Genomic DNA, 17886 nt, shown 5'->3' with positions numbered 1-17886 from the left:
TGTGTGTGTGTGTGTGTGTGTGTGTGTGTGTGTGTGTGTGTGTGTGTTTCTCTGCAGCAGTGCTTACCCTGCCCATCCCCAGCGTCCATCCAAAAGCTCATTACTGGGAGATGGCATTTCCTGCTGTCATAATGTGAACTTAAAGGAAAAGTGTAGAAAGGTGTTATAGATTTGGAAAAGTCACAGTGCTTTTTTCAATTTGTCTGTGTTGATTATATGAGAGTTCAGAGAGTTACTATAAATGAGAGCACAAAGCTTTAGTTGACCTCTCTCGTCTGGATGGAAGAGTTTACTCCCTCCACTCACGTTTTTAAAACTCACAATTTAGCAATTTCAAAGGTTTTCTTCCTCACCGGCACCTGTTTAATATTTATAAACTTATTATAGGTGTTATTGGCATTCCAGCAGCACATTGCAGTTAAACAGGACATATAAAATGTGCTGTGTTTTAAATTTAAGTACGTCTAAAATGATGAATTGAACTTCAAAGAGACCCATGTGTGTGGGTGTGGACACAATAACACACCCATCCACACAGGAGATCATTCACATCTTAATGACATTTAATAGAATGAAAACAAATTTCAGCCTTTCGTTACTAAATTAAATGAATGGATTATGTCTGAAATCTAATATGATGTAGAAAAGTAATATGATACATAGTATGAAATGATATGACTTGTCATTTTTTTAGGGTGGAGTTTGTCTTTAAGCTCGATTTTTTGCCTTTTTTATGTAAGAGGCACAGAGAAACAGATGTGAGAAATCTGGTTCTTCCCACATTTAAACAATCGTTTAATCATCTCAAACATGGAGGGGGGCACACAGGTGAGAGATTGAATGGTGATGGCAACAATATATATTCATGTGAAAAGAAGAGACTATGAATCAAGATGAAAAGAAGTGTGAAAAGGACCAACTGGACCTGCTTCCTCCTGCCGGGCAACCACAGCTCTGATGTATGCGTAAAAGGGATATGACGCCATATATAGGCAACCAAATGATTAAGATTTATCCACGTTTAAAAATTCAAACGTAGGTCTAGTTGTTTTTAGACATGTTAATGTGAACTGTTAGATAATACAGATAGATCTCTATATGATCTCATCAGTGGACTTGTTGAGACTGGGCCAGCAAAATATAAGAGGCAATTAAGACCAACACAATGTCCCACTGTCATATCTATTGATCCACAGATAGATAGATAGATAGATAGAAAAGAATAAAGTGTAACCCACATCGTCAGCTCTTTACTCTTCTTTAGAGAAACATGTCCTACCTACCTCTATACTGGACACGGAGAGGATATTTATGTTGATTTTTGCCACCAGCTCTTTCCCCAAATGTTGGACTCCCCCTTTCTGAAGCAAGTTGTCGATTTTAACATGTTTTTTTTAACACAAGTCTGGTGCTGACCAAACAATTGGATCGACTGAGACTGAAAGGGAACATCTCAACACCTCAATTCGGGTTGTGGTTCATTTCTAGTTTCGATGTAATCCAGAACAATCACAAGATCGTGTGATAGAATGTATATTTTTTGTCAAAAGCTAAATGCCATTAACTTTACATGATCCATGCGTTAATTTGGGGAACTGTTTGGGAAAGAGTCTTGTCAGCAATAAGCAAGCCATAGATTTGAAAAGATGAATTGTTAACCATGCATATGCTACTCATTGCATTATAAAAACTGTGTGTGTAAAAACATAGCAATCACAAAGCACCTGCCCCCTCCCACTATTGCAGAACAAGATGTCTTGTTTTCGACTGGTTTCTAGCCGTCTGTCATTATTCATCACATGTGGTCCATTTGCAGTTGCAGGCTGGGAACTCTCAAAACCTCAAAAACGTCTTTGTTGCTCTTTGTGACCACTGGAGAAGATAAATGGATGCATAAGGTGCAGTTCAGTTCAGCATGACTTGTCAGTCTGTTGTTTACTGTAGCGGAGGAATTTTTCAGATCCTTTACCTCCGTAAAAGATATACCACGCTGTTAGAAAATACTCCATTACAAGTACAACTGTGAGAAACCTTTAACTGGTTTAACAGTCTCAGTTTATTACAGATGCCTCTATGTGACCTACATAAGTAAACAAGAACATCAGCAAGAAGATTGTCTATCTATTTATATATACACATATATATAGTTATTCTTAATGCTCGTCATTGGTCCGATTCCATGCAAAATTAGACGAAATCGTGCATGTTCACCAGAAAGTCCTTTAGCTCAGACTCAAGCTGGGCGTTCAGCAGCGACCAGCCGTATGAGCACATCTCTGGTAAACATACAATTTAAAGTTGTGCTTTTGTGTGATTCTTTGTGGAGAAAGTCATTTTTACTGATCCGTCGATCAAATCAACTAATCAATATGTCGACAAAATGGAGTGCTGGTCGACCCTAGACTGAACTGAACAGCAGGTGTAAAAGTGACGTAATTGTCAGTCCCAGGGTCAACTAAGAAACCTCGTCCTTTTCTAATTCTATCTCATGACTCATCAATCTGTTCTAAAAAAATGGATAACAATGACTAAACAAGTAGAAAATATTAAAAATCCATTATTTCCAGTATAAGAAACCAATAGTAACTATAACAGTCAGCGATGGATGCACCAAGAATATTCATAAAAAGTGTAAGGCTGAGAACAGCACTGTTATCTTGCGATGTGCGAGGGATGTACAGTATAATATTCCCAGCAGCCTCTAATGTTACACCTTCAAAAAAAAAAAAAAAAAAAAAACTGCCAACATTTCCTGTCATCTCATACCTTGAATGCTGTGCTGTGCTGCTGCAAAACAGGAATTGTTGTGCCTTCTCAACACAATTTTTTACCAGAGTGGATTTTTTTACCAGTGGACCACTGGACCACTTGGCTTGTACTTCATCAGTATAGTCAATCAAAGCCACTTGAGAAGGGAAACATGTTTATGGGATTAGAGGGGATTAGATGTGTGCAAAGGCTTCATCCCAGTGTTTTTGACATTTGACTGCCATCCATCCCTGATCATCCACTGTTAAACTAAAGTAACTCCTCTAGAAATCCACCATTCTAGAGCTTAAAAGTACGTTCCTTTACATTTGTGTATGTATCCATCTCGTGAGATAACCATGCTGGTGAGCTAGTTGGGTTACCCTCAACCCTAACAAACCTAAGTACACTTCTGCATTGTGTCTCTGTAACCTGAGACGCGAGATACTGTGAGCGAAGCAAACAGGAATAGAGAGAGATATAAAGAGAGAGAGAGAAGCAGGAGAGTGATATTCACAGAGAGATGGATGGATAATGTGCTTATGACTCAAGATCTCCCAGGAGACATTGCTGTCTGGGTGTGTCACTCGCCACTTTCTAAACCTTCCTCCTCTCTCACCTTCTATTGTACTTTTTTACTCTCATTCAGTTTTCTGCTGTTGTCACATCACACTGCGCCTGATGATGCACCGGACACCTCGCTTTTCTATTCGGACTTCAGATACCTAACTCCCCCTCCCCTCCCTCCCTCCCGCGCTGCCCTCTTGTTTTCTCTAATGGTTGGTGCTAATGCCCATCATCAGCAACGTCCGTCCGGGGGAGATTCCTTCCTGCATCTGCTCACTGAGGGACACAACAGGCCTGCTGAGATCATTCACTCGTTCATCCCATCCATCTATGAATTCATTCAATTATCTGCCTCCATCTCTCATCCATCCATCCATTCATTACTCTTACATCCTCCTTGTTTAGTTCATTACTGTATTACTGTAAAATGATTCATTCATTCACTCATTCTTTCATGGCTTTTATGCTTATTCATCCGTCATTCAGAGTGAGGTGATTCCACATAAATACTCAGTAGTACATGAGTATCTGTTTTCCCACTCACAGTCGAGTAGATTCAGCCTTTGATGATGTGAGGGGGTATTGGGTAACGGCTAATGACCGAGTCTCTGTCTGACTGCCTCAGTCATCAGACTGGGAGGATGGTTGTGTGTGGAGAGGAAGACTTTGAGAGCAAATGTTTAGCTCTCTGAACAAGCCTACTGTATGCTAGTTTACCAAACAAACCCATAAAAGCTGCTCAACAGTAAACCACAGCATTCTTTCATGTGACTGATCCATACCATGATAGACACATTTAAATATATATGTTACATATATTTGGTGTGTTGGCAAAATGTATCCATGTAATTTGTATTTGTACTTTTATTTTTACAAAAATTGTGTTTGCAGCTTTAAATGAATGACCGCACAGACTCTAGGCGAGGAAAGTATGTGCCGATGAATGTGATCACAACTGTGTAGGCACACAATGAGATTGACAAAAAGTATTTTGTTAATTCATTAGGTCATTTTTGTAAGCAAAAAGGCCAAATCTGTTGTTTTCAGCTTCTCAAATGTGAGAATTTGATGTTTTTATTTGCGATATGTGTGTCATGGTGAATTGAATATCTATGGATTTGAGTATGTCACCACGGGCTCTGAAATTATATTTATTTTATATATTATAATGAGCTTGTATTACTTTTCCAACATTTTATAGACAAAGCGATTAATAGATCGACAGGCACCAGAGGCGACCAGTGTCCATTACATCCCGCTCACCAACCACCAGAGCCTCGCCTCAGTCTTTTATGACGACCACCTGCCTCACAGCAAACACAACAGGGACCGATTTGAAGGAGACACCATCATTATTGATAATTAGCAATTATTTATCGATGTTTACCGAGACTTGAATGCAACAGGCAAATGGCCCATAACTCAGGCTAAGAGACTATTAGGCTGCATGAAGTGACATCATTGTTGGCCTCGGCCCACAAGAAGCCAAGCCGACTCCGTGACTGAAGCATTGCTTTTTGCAAGCTGTTGTCAGTTCTGCAATGAACTCGCATCTTGCATTCTGATTGCAAAGATCTGATGGAGTTAGATTTTTCAGTCTTGTGTTGAACTTGAGTGTTAGTATCCTAGCTCTCTGCCTCTGTTTAGATTTGTTTCTATTTCCTGTTGTCTTTTGTCGTTAACATAGAGCCATATAAACAACTGTACTGTATGCATAACCCCTTTTGGTAGGTAAATGGAGGTGCAGGACAGGAGCCACTCCCCATCCCGTAGAACCAGCCGGGTGGAGCAGGTGGTGGGACGATGGCTGAGACGGTCCCGAGACCTGGGCAGCAGGTCTCACTCTCTGAGCAGGTAGACCTCTGTTTCTGTCTTATTTATGTTCACTAGTTAGATTCTCCATTTAATCTAACCTGTATGTCTTTTGACTGACGGAGGGACCTGTGTAGAAAATATGGAAATCACAGGAAATCCACATTCATAACCCATTAAACCATCTGCATTATTTTAATTTGTGCTGCATCTTGCTAGTCTGTTGTATTTATTATTACTCTCCTTATACGTCTCATCGACACCAATATAAAGATCTCCACTGATTAAACTGCCAGAGCAGAAAGGGAAATGAGTGATATGCGAGGTAAGATTCTGAATTAATCATTTTAGTTTTTTAATATATGTTCACCTGCTGCTCTCCAGAGACCGGGTTGCAGTGGATGGGAAGTCAGCAGAGTGCAGTAGCTCTGATCAGAGGAATTATCCCTTCCGCTTCATCATCCAGATCCAACGGGACCCAGACCTCAACTCTCATGGCCTCGCTCTGTCCTTGCAGACCCCCATCCTGGTGCAGGAGGTAACCCCAGGTATGACGAGACGTATGAACTGTAAACGTAGAAGAAGGACAAAGCAACAGTACAAAGAAGTGCTGATAAATATGATTTAGTTCATCCGATACTGTGTACAAACCTTGTTGTTTTTATCCATGGTTTCTTCAATGCACAGAGCCCTTATCCCTAAAAGCACTGCAGCACTTCTTACCCTGAACAGCTAATGAGTAATGGAAATACAGCACTACTCAGAGTTAGGGAGTTTGATCTCATAGCTGACACTGCATGTTTCCGTGAGCCCAGCTAATGTCTGGTTGGTACCGCTCATCCTCCCCAACACCAGCTCAGACTTATTCCTCCATAGAGATCCCATTCTACGTGCCAGCTTCCATTGCCAAGCGCTGTAGTGTTTTGGTCTGCTTTGTCAGTGTCTCTTGCCCAACAGGCACCACTGCTACATCTAATACATTGATATATGATGTGCTTGTAGAGACAGAAAATAATGAATTAATTGCAGTGTGTACAACGTGTGCATGGGATTCGGCTCACAGGTCCACTCTACAGCATAGTTGGTAGGAGGGTGTTAAAATCAAATGTATGCTGTTCTTTCAGGAACAGAGCATTTCTTCTGTCTATCTCCCTGTTGTTTCTTATTTAGTCTCTATATAGTCTCCAAGGAAAATGTAAGAGTGGAGCTGTGCCAGACCACTGCAGGCCTCTGGCCAGTGTACAAGACAAGCTGTAAAAAGTGGAAACTCAGAGGGAGGCTGAGACTGTATGCTCATATTGCATGCCGGCGCACAAAATTGCATTAACAAAAGAAACGTATTGTGGCACTGGTGTGTGCGTGTGTGTATGTGTGAAGCATCTTCAGTATAATGAGGAGGCAAAACAAAGGAGGAGCTTTTGAAGCAGAGGGACTTATTTTCTCTTTATTGAAGCTCTCAGGCAGCATTTCCTCTTAGGCTGTGTACTGTCGCCAAGAATCTCTTCCAATCGAATGCCAAATGTACTTTCTGTTATGTAATAGGTGGGTAAGATGGGGCTTAGGGGTTCGATCGGGGTCTCAGTGAAGGAGAAGGGATGTGCATACAGCGTGCCTTGGAAGCTTCACTCAGAGGTAACAAGTCCTAAGCTAAATGCCTTTACCTTGGCATGAAGGTGTGTCAGCACCTGTGAGGATCTCATGGCACAGCACCTCCTACTGGTCACAATGTAAAACTTACTCTGATATGCTCACTGTTGGTACACCCTTTTTAACTTGACGCTATTGGTTATCCATGTTGCATGTTTTTAAAGGGCCTCCTCAGTTCACAACAACATAAGTTATTCTCCAGTGATTGGCCGCTGTAAATGTTGTCACATCTAAAGGACAGCTGCAGAATTATGCATAACACACCGTATCTTGAGTGTGATCTACTTGAGGGCTGCAGTGGCTAAGTGGAGAGCAGGGCCATCCTCCAATCAGAGAATCGGTGGTTCGGTCCCCGGCTTCGCTAGTCGCATGTTAGTCGCTAGTCAGATAGAATCTGAATTGTAAGTCGCTTTGGATAAAAGTGTCTGCTAAATGACTGTAATGTAATGTACTAATGCTGCGTTCACACCAAACGCGTCGCGAATTCATCGCGCCGCATATTCACGTCCATAGCGCCACCGGTCATAACGCCGGGGACCAAGTGTTCATTCGCGCCGGACGTGCCACTATTAATTTCTCCTTCATTGTTTCTGATTCAGCAACGGCAGGACGTCGCTGATGACAGGGGGAGCAACTCAACGCTGATAGGCTATCGCGCCGGGGCGTAACGCGAATATTTCACAGAAGTTGAAAAATTTGAACTCGCGCGTCGGGGCGATTTGGCGTTTGACGCGGATTCGCGTCCATTGCGCCGCAAATTCACGTCCATCGCAACGCGCCATTGCAGATTCGCGCCGCGACAGTCTCATCGCGTCTGTGCATAGACTTTGTATGTAATCTACTCGCGCGAATAATTCGTGACGCGTTTGGTGTGAACGCAGCATTACAGCCCTCATGGTTAATTACCTTTAGAGCTGATGCCAGGCTATGCTGAGTGAATCATTCAAAGATGACTGAAATTGCATTCCAAATGGCCATGTGTGCTAACAGTATGTTTAACCTCACAATATTGGTGCATCCCTCCACTCGTATTTTGCATGGTTGAGTGTACCGTTCTAAAGTGTGATATGTCCATTTTAAGTTAAAGGTTACACCAGAAGGCAATCCAAGCAATCCGGACAAATTAAAAAGCCTTTATTATAGTGGCTAAATCATTAAAAGAGCCAGCATGTTTCGACCACTGTAAGTCTTTGTTGTGGCATTTAATACATCACAGTATTAGTTACATTTGTGCCAATGAGCCGCTTACCAATATTTGCACTGTCCCCAACTGACAGAAATACATTAAATGTATATTCCTATTAATAACTAACTAATTTGTACTTATTTGAGTATCATATCGAGGCATCAGTATTAAATTGAGACTGTCTCACAAAAAAAAAAACTATCTGAACAAACCAGATAAAGGGAAACAAAATAAATGTTTTGACATTCTTCCAACAATGTGAATGAACCAGTTACAGTGCATGTACTATATGTGTACCTTGCTATAAAGCTGGACTGTATAGCTAGATGCTGTATTCATGAATGTGCTACAGCAAATGACAATGACATGGCCTTTATATATACTATAAAGCAAATAGGATATCTGAATTTAAAAATGTATGATTAACGTAGAGAAATACACTGCATGCTAAAACAAAAACCTGCACTGTAAGTGCTGCAAATCCACAAAAGAAAAACAGCTTTCTAATTGTACTATTCTCATCTGTCTGAAGTTCAACATTTACTTAAGTCATTAAATACATACTGTATATTATATTCAGCCTATAACTGTACTCTGAAGTGCATTTTGCTGCTGAGCTGCCGAGCCACAAGGATCTGAAGCCCCCTGAGGTTAGGGGGTCGATTACCTCGCTTTCGACAGTCTGGCTCAAGTCTGCTCTGTCACCATCTGCTTCTGCCTGTCACACACACACACACGCACGCACACACACACGCACACACACACACACACACACACACACACACACACACTTGCTCATGTCTCCAGTGGCCCCACTAAGCCTTGGTTCAATCTTTCCTCTCTCTCTTTCGCTCCGGCACGTGCTGCAGCATCTTGATAGTGAAATATGAATCCTTTTCAGAGCTATTGGTGTCACCTGCATCTGTCTATGTTCATTCTGGAGATCTCTTCTGGCTAAATGATGCCGCAAATCTTCCAGAGACATTCATTGTGAAAAACATGAATCTGTTATTATAAATCATGTCACTCTCAACCATTCACCGGCATTCTGAGCCGTACAGCAAACCTGATTTGAAGTTTCAATTGTGATCTTGTTTTTTTAGGCTGTACCGTTTACTTGCAAAAGCACTTTGAGCTTTCCCGAGCCTGACGCTGATGTCTTTGCTGCATGCTTTATCCTAACTGAGGAGACTCCCCAAATAAGTAAACTCTTCGACATCATTTCAGAGAGTTTTCATCCATACTAATTGGTGCATGTGGTGTTGAATTTATGCACATCACTTGTGCTTTGGAGATATGAATTTGTGCATATGCCTGCATGAATTCATGTAAGCTGTCTACAGTGAGAACCAGTGTTTGCTGTGGTGCCTATTGCATTGAATTACATTGTACATTGTATGGTGGAAACTCATTTACACTGTTCATGCCTTTGTGACTGTGCACAAAAATAGAAATTCATGCTTTATCCCAGGATTTTAATTCTATAAAATCAGATCTATTAAAAATGAGAAAAGAAAGTGTCTTGTTATGTTTTGCATTATTAACATGTACAAACCTGAGTTAGAGCTATCAGTAGCTCTGTAAAATGAAATCTTCCCAATATTCAGCATGTTGGCATAAAGCACCGGACAGATCGTTTGCCATACCTCCATCTAATATTGTGAAACTCTTTTCCACTAATGCACTAATGAAACAGTTCTTTCTGTAATAGCTTGACCAGGGAGAAGTTAAACGATAGGTTCATATATGGAGTTTGAAATAGGTTTTGCTTGCTATAATTATTCCTCCTGTTACTTCTGACCATTAAAATATCCCTTCTTAATGCTGCCAATGAAAGTAATGGGGGATTAAAAATGGATAGTGAGAACAGGAGGAATGATTACAGCAATAAAAACATGCTTCAATCCTTCTGTGGGAACCTGGCTATTGTTTTAAGACAGACTTTAAAAAGTGCGAACCATTCTTTAAATATGCATCATCATCCACTTATTTAAAGATGTTGACCATAGGATGTGCAAACAAATCTCCAATTGTTAAAATCCACAGTAACAACTCTGTTAAGTTGTATACAAGTTTTTTCTTCCATTCATCTCCTAATACAATGACATTAGCCCAAGTGGTAACACTAGTTACCATGTAACTAGTCACGTGAAAAAATATAATTAAATCTATGTAAGAACAATTTTATTTTCACTTACAATAATTTATAATCAGATTAAAGGCATTGTAACAGTGTTTATAATGTATTATAACATTTTTATAATATATGTCAACTGTGGGAATTATAATACACTAATGTCCGGAAAAACCAAATGTGCAAATGCAATTGAAGTATCATGATGCTTGACCTAATGTCATTCAAAAATGCTTTATGATGCTTTATGATCATTTTTACAAAGCATTATGAATATTTCTGTATTCTTATAATGCTATAAGCGGATTATAATTTATTATAAGCATGTTGATAATGCATTATAGATATGGCTGTCATAGAAAGTGTTACCAAACAGGTTTACGTGTCTATTCATGACTGAAGAGAATCACACGGAGAGAAGATTCTGCCCCTAATGTCATCAGCTGTGCAGCCATTTAGTGTTGGATGCTGGCCTATAGAGACAATAAATGAACAGTGCCATTGATGGTAGAATGCGTCACATAAAGAAGGCGGAGGGATATACAGTTGTTTGATACACCCTAAATTAGATGCATAGTGATCAGATTGCTAGTCTCCCTGCGGTGGCACAGTTAGGTTTGGAGAGCGGTGTGAAAAATTATGCATCACTGTGAGATGAAAGGAGATCACTAGAATACTAGCTACTGCCTGGCATCAACCCCAGCCAATCAAACACCCTCATGCATGACAACACAAGGACATTTTGTGTGTCCAGGTGGTCCTGCAGATGGCCGGCTCGTCCCTGGCGACCAGCTTGTGAAGATCAATAACATCGCTGTCGATGACCTGACCCCGGAGCAGGCTGCTGAAATAATCAGGTCGACACCGTCGGCTCACAAACACACGCACACACATGATTATCAGTACATACACCACAAAATAATACTGTTTAAAATGAGGCATTGCACATCAAGTCTAACCTTACCATCCCCCCTGTGTTTTTGTTTTTCAGGGAGTGTCAAGATTCATTGGCAATGACTGTCCTGAGAACGATGCTGGTGAGTCTACTGCATCTAACTAACCACGAACACGTAGTTGGACGTAAACACATTCAGTTGGATGATGGCTCCAATTCCAGCAACATTCGAGATGAACTCAGAACATCTCTTGTAAAAACATACACAGGCATGTATGTGTGCACATACTTACATTCTATAGATCTACTGTGTCTCTATACACTTGGGATTTTAAAATGCTGATTGTCAACAAACCCATTAATCATCATGTCAATGAGGATCTGGGGTCAAGCGCCATTGCTAACAAGCATCCTGTCACTAAGTTCCCACCACTACGTCAGTGACATCACCCTCAAAAACTTTGCCCGACTGACTCAAACAGACACACACTCTATCATGATCGCTACATATGTGTGTGTTTACTGTGTGTGTGTGTGTGTGTGTGTATGTAGGTTGTGGATCTCACTCTGTGAAGCTGGCGTGTGTATTTGCACTAAGGTGAAGTAGATCGGTAAATAAATGGCTGCTCCTCAGTGATTCTCATCAGCAGTTCTGCTGATGGAAGCATCTTTTTACCATCAAATTCATAGCTCACAGCTCCTCCAAGAAATCTTTATTGAGCTTTGAGAAATGATTATCATTTCCCAGAAAGTATTCATCTCTGTCATGCATGTTGATGGTGACAAAACATCAAAAGGTATATAAGAGTAGGAGGATTGTTTTGTCAGTTTCTTCTGGGGCTTTCAATCCACCATCCACCACTAACTGGCTTTGCAGTAATGAAGGCAACGATTTGCAATGTGTCAGTAGTGACATTGAAGCTGGCAAAATGTCCTTCCCTGTAAGTCTTAGAAGTCCACCAAAGAAAAACATGTTTTCTAGTATCAAACCATTCAATGATAAAATGTGTTTGGTAAAATTTGTGCATGCATGCAAACGCAACAGGCTGTGTGTCTTTTCATTCCCCTCATATATAAGCACTTCACATTGCTGCGCCAAAATAGTATCTGTACCATATTGAGTCTTACTAAATAATTTTAAAATAAACACTGTGACAAGCTGATTTATTGATTTGTATCCCCCCCCCCAGGGCCCAAAGTCATCATTCATCACACCAGAGAAGAGGGCCAAGCTCAGGTCCAACCCTGTGAAAGTTCACTTTGCTGAGGAAGTTGAAGTCAATGGACACTCTCAGGTGAGTGAGAGAACATGGGATACTGTTATTCTCCAACCTTCAATAGCTTACAAATCAGCTTTAGATCCCCCATCCCTCTCTTCAATGTTAGCTTATTATTATTATCTGTTTGCAGTATTTCCTTCAGACAAGTGGTATTCTTCACATTCACATTCACATTTTTAAACTTTAAACCATGTATATTATTATGCTGTAGACAGGTATAAACACCTGTCTCTTGTACGGCTGAGTTAAAGGTTGGCTGTGGAGTTTTAAACCTTGAGCAGCGCTTCCTCTGGGTCCCTGTTTTTGCACATGAGTGCACTGGTGGTGACACGATACACAATCTTGTGACCCGTGGGCATGCACGGGTCACAAGATTGTGTATCGTGTCACACTATGCCACTGATCAACAGATGGTCATAACATGAAGTTGAAGAAGCTAGCAAACATGGATGTAAACAACAGTGGATTTAAAGTTCGCTTTGCAAAGTGTTTTAAAATGTGATTTATTCTTACTAGTTGTAGCATTGCACAATGACGAGGAGGGATGTTTTATAATTGGTCAGTATTCTCTTATAAGCCTGGCTCTGGTTGGTCAGGGTTCTCATCCTGCCAGCGGATGTGAAATTAGCTGGAGGAGGAAAACCACAGAAGCTTGAGTGGCCATTACTAATTTCAAAGAAAACACGGATCGATATCTGCCTCATCCTCCAGTCCTAATGTCTGTGATTACAGGACAATAAGCATCAGAGAAGGGAAAGGGGTAGAGAAGAGAGGGGGGGGGGGGCATGCTGGATGGGAGGGTGACAAGGGAGGAGTTGTTTAAAATTTGAAAGCTCTCCATTTGAACTTTAAAACATACAGACAACAGACAATGTTGCATTACATCACAGTGTCAATACAGAAAAAAACACTTAAGATGACTCACCACAGTGAGCAGGCTGGGCAGACAGAAACAGGCAAGATGATGGTAAAAAACTCTGAGAGAAGAGCGTAAAATGAGTCAAAGCTTATCTCTCTCTTTCCTGGTGTAATTGTTTTTTTATCTGGCTTACAATTACAATTATTATTAGGTATAAAGGCAATTCAATTACATTCCAATAAAACTGAAATTCATATCAGTAGAGGCATTTCAATGCACTTGTTTTTACGTGCATTTATCTATCGAAGATCTATCGAAGATCAAAAGCAAAATGTGCCAAAGTGCCCGGAAACAGATTTAAGAAATATCATGACAAATATGAAGCATGTAACTTAAACGCCCCCTGAATCTTCACTGAAGAGACTAAAAATAGCAGCAGAGAAAACATCAGCTCTGTGTGGAGCATTGAGGAGACTGTAGAATCACTTAAATTAATACATGAAGCAAACAGAAAAGTCATTTGTCCATCATGTTTTCCAAATGGATTTCCCCCATTTAAGCTTTGACTGGTGCTCTTTAGTTATATCATCTTGATATACGTGGCTGCAGAATTAGCGATTATTCGCATAACAATAGCAGATTGAAACACATTACGTCATTCATTTGTCAAGGCCAAATGTAGCACAGATTTTAACCAAATTTCCAGAATATTGACAATCGGCATACAGAATTGCAGTCCTCCCTTGGTCCAAACACCTGGATGTGTTATTTTATTCCAACTTTAAAGGACCAATATACAACATTCAGAGCATTTATATAGAAGATATAGCAGAAGCACCTAGTGATGTAATGCGCTGTGCCGAGGCTTCAGAGTGTGTCGAGTAATTCAGTGAAGCGCGTATTGCTTTAGAACAGTGCCGTCATTGATGACGCCCAAAGCTGAAACCCGTTGAGGAATTATTGTTCCTGAATAAAAACATAAAAACTGAACATTGTAATAAATCGATAGTTGTTAGGGGGCCCTTTCAGTTTGGGGTCCGAGGCCCAGGTTGCCTTCCTTGCCTAAAGGTAAAGTCTGCCCCTGGTGTTTTTTTTTTCCTGTGAACCAGAGTGTATTTCACTGTTGTTTCACAATGTGAGTAGGTAGTAGCTTGGGTGTATGATGCTACCGTGTCATGGCAGGTGAATTGCTGAGGACCAAAGGAAGCACAGTGTTGAGTGTGAAGTTGTTTGTATGAGCAAACTGCAACACCACAGGCCAAGCATTCAGCCCGTTCTGAACAGGAATAATGAACTAGTCTGAATAAATCTGCTGTCCGACTCAAACACAGAGACACAAACTGCTTTCTTTTCTTGATTCTATCTCATATCAAGCTGTCAGGCTGTTACATACAATGCCCTTGAATGAACCACCAAGTTTTACAACACTCACAGTTTCATTTGACACTTCCCTTGACCCCATGTCTGCTTTGCAGGGCAACTCGCTGCTCTTCCTGCCTAATGTTCTGAAGGTCTATCTGGAGAACGGGCAGACCAAGGCCTTTAAATTTGACCCCAGCACCACAGTCAAGGTACTATGCAGTGATACAGTCTACCATATTGATATCCATTCCTCTTATTTATTTATTTTCTACTGGATACTATAAATAGAGTTTTGGGAGTTCAGAGATGAAGCTGAGGTTCATTCTGTAATGGAAGTATTTTTCTGTGATTCTTAATCAAGTCAAAAAATGTCGGAATTTTTACGACCATACTGTGCTGATATACAGTAGTTTAAAGTTTGCAGTGAGCCTTATATTTAAATATAACTATAGAACTGAGATGATATTGGATTGTATTTATGGTCCGATTTAAAAACTACAACTGATGTGATTCGCTCCCTCTCATTTTTTATCAGTATGATATATACTGTGCATCAGTTTCCTTGATTTGCCAACTACTCAGACCTTATCGTGCTCCATTGAGACCGACAAACCTCAGATCAGCTCACCTCAGCAGTTATGTTTCCTGATGTCATAAAATATTGTCTCTCAAGAGGTAATGTTCTTCCCTGTGCATCAGGACATTGTGATGACACTCAAGGAAAAGCTTCCTCTGAGCCATATTGAACACTTCTCCCTGGTGCTGGAGCAGCAACACAGCATTTCCAAACTACTGCTGCTACATGAAGAGGAGAGGATACAGCAGGTACACACACACACACACACACACACACACACACACACACACACACACTCTTGTTTTACATACATCTATATCTAAATCTACACTAAAGCTGCATTTGAGAGTGGGTTTAATCTGTGACTGCTTTTAATTGAATTCAAAGCAATACATTTGGAGCAATGTGTCGGTGTGTGTGTGTGTTCAGGTGGTCCAGAAGAAAGAGGCCCATGACTACAGATGTCTGTTCCGTGTTTGTTTCATGCCCAAAACCCTCCAAACGCTGCTGCAGGAGGATCACACAGCCTTTGAGTACCTCTACCTGCAGGTAGATCGATGAACTTCGGGCCCACCATTAATTTCCAGGCGGAAGTTAATTCTTCCTATCTCTAATCTGTTTTGATAGTTCATAGGTTTTCCATTATACCCTTAACTTACCCTTGAGTGAAGTTGTGTGACACCTCTTAAAGTCTAGTTATTGTTGCAGTTGACACATTTTACCGTGATGTAAATCAAATCCCACCATAGTTTTATTCCCGCTCTGTACTTAGTAAGTTCCTGTGTCACTGCATGGTTCGTCTCAACTCAATTCCCTTTTGGAACCAGGTCCTTTCCTTTATTTAGTTTTTTTACTGCAGATAGAACAGCGTAGTCGGGATTCTCAGCTGATTGCTATAGTGACGCTGTGTGAAACTGCCGTGGCATCGTTTACGCGACACTGAATCCTTTCGTGGACAAACAAGCAGAGGAACGTCTGCATTTCATCATTTATACAGTGTAGTGTACAGCACAGGTTTGCAGGATGACATTTTTTAAAATCTGGGTTGAGTTAATAAAAAAAAAAAACGGTAACACTGTCGCCTCACAGCAAGAAGGGGCCCAACGATGCTCTCTGAGCAATAAGTGGTCTGCATTGTTTTAACTCCACGTGCTGTACCATGCAATCAAGATGCAGCATAAGTAACATCCTTTTGTTATGGATATTTCTGCTCAGCTCACAAGTACAAACGTAAATGCTGCAAATGAGACATGCAAGTAGTTTACAAACCATAGATGGTCCTGAAATGCGGGGGTTTTTTCTGTCCGTTTTCACCATTTGTACCGTTTTGTACATTTTGTGTGTGTTAGGGAGTGAATGATGTGCTGCAGGAGCGCTTTGCAATAGAGATGAGGTGTAACACCGCCCTGCGACTCGCTGCGCTGCACATCCAGGAGAGATTGGCGAGCTGTGGACAGTCACCAAAGACCAACTTAAAGATAATCACGTGAGACACACACGCACAGTTTAAATTCTATTCATATCCACTAAATTAAACTATAATTAATAAAGGACTTTACCGCAGTGGACGTCCTATCTTTTTGGCGGGACAAAAATAAATATTTACTGGACAACCGAGTGTTTTTTGTTGTATAGAACAACTGCAGTCTTTTAGCACTCAATAAGCATTAAGGATGCATTTTAATATTGGAACTGTTATAGTCTTCAAGGAACAAAAAGGGTTTTGGGATGCTATTCCAATCAAATGTATTGTAAATTCACACATCCTGAATACAGCTTCAGCTCTCGATTAGTCTTGAACACACAAACAGACCCTCTCTCTCACTCTGTGTTTTTGCGTTTGCTCTAGGAAGACGTGGGGCATAGAGAACTTTGTGTCATCCACCTTGTTGAGGAACATGCGAGAGAAAGATCTGAGGAAGGCCATCGGCTACCACATGAAGAAGAGCCAATCACAGAACGATCCCAAGCAGAAGGGTCTGTCAGTCGATCAGACCCGGATAAACTACCTGGAGGAACTGAGTGATCTCAAGTCATTTGGAGGGAAATCCTTCAGTGCCACCATGATGGTAGGGCTTTCAACTGTTCGCTGTACATGTATATTTATCTTTTGGTGAGTGGTGGTTGATTGAAGTTCCAATCTCCTCATTGTCTATAATGCCTATCTGTTCAACGACCCCTCCCCCTGCTCCCCCACCCTTCAGCTTCAGGACAGGGAGTCGATGGTGACCTTGTTGGTGGGGGCGCGCTATGGGGTGAGTCAGGTGGTCAACCACAAACTAGGCATCCTGTCCACCCTCACAGAGTTCACCAGCATCACACGCATCGAGCTGCTGCCTGAATCCGACAAGGTCAGCCTGGTCAAAATATACCTGCAGGACATCAAGGTAAGAGCAGGAAAATACACGCACGTTATATACAGAGGGAAGACAAAATACTGTAAACCTCATCTAAAAGCACTTTTACTTTGAAGTAACTGAATCAGCATTACAAGCACTGCTACAAAGGTGGGTTATAATAGGTTCTGTACTAATTAGCATTATTTGTTCCCCCTTTGTTGGTGCAGTTTGATGCACCTGCAGGTAGGTCACAGGAGATTTAGCTTCTTTGTAGGTCTGAAATTGCCTCTTTCATAGTTTGAAGGGACAGTTCACCCCAAATCAAAGATACATATTTTTCATCTTACCTGTAGTGCTATTTATCAATCTAGATTTTTTTTGGTCTTAGTTGGAGATATCGGCCGTAGAGATGTTTGCCTTTACTTGAATATTATGGGACTATATGACATTCAAGTTTTGGTGCTCAAAGTTCCCAAAAAA

At 40.9% G+C, this 17886-nt stretch overlaps 1 protein-coding gene across 2 annotated transcripts in view; it reads left to right on the top strand.

Moving 5' to 3' along the window:
- Window positions 1-17886, top strand: part of frmpd1a (FERM and PDZ domain containing 1a) — a 37201-nt gene that overhangs the window by 10405 nt on the left and 8910 nt on the right. Inside the window, exons 3-13 of one of the 2 annotated variants that reach the window (XM_031867134.1) lie at window positions 5047-5169; window positions 5512-5675; window positions 10849-10951; window positions 11086-11131; window positions 12180-12284; window positions 14604-14699; window positions 15190-15315; window positions 15497-15616; window positions 16417-16553; window positions 16917-17136; window positions 17272-17454. In XM_031867134.1, the coding sequence (XP_031722994.1) occupies window positions 5051-5169; window positions 5512-5675; window positions 10849-10951; window positions 11086-11131; window positions 12180-12284; window positions 14604-14699; window positions 15190-15315; window positions 15497-15616; window positions 16417-16553; window positions 16917-17136; window positions 17272-17454 (1419 nt within the window). In that variant the 5' untranslated portion in view covers window positions 5047-5050. Of the gene's footprint in view, window positions 1-5046; window positions 5170-5511; window positions 5676-10848; window positions 10952-11085; window positions 11588-12179; window positions 12285-14603; window positions 14700-15189; window positions 15316-15496; window positions 15617-16416; window positions 16554-16916; window positions 17137-17271; window positions 17455-17886 lie in introns of those variants that run through there. The other variant, XM_031867135.1, reaches the window with a different exon arrangement.

The sequence above is a fragment of the Anarrhichthys ocellatus genome, unplaced genomic scaffold (assembly GCF_004355925.1).
Source record: "Anarrhichthys ocellatus isolate YVR2014 unplaced genomic scaffold, GSC_Weel_1.0 scaffold38, whole genome shotgun sequence".
NCBI lineage: Eukaryota > Metazoa > Chordata > Actinopteri > Perciformes > Anarhichadidae > Anarrhichthys > Anarrhichthys ocellatus.
Note: the sequence above shows the minus strand (reverse complement) of the source record. Positions and strands in the feature narration are given on the sequence as shown.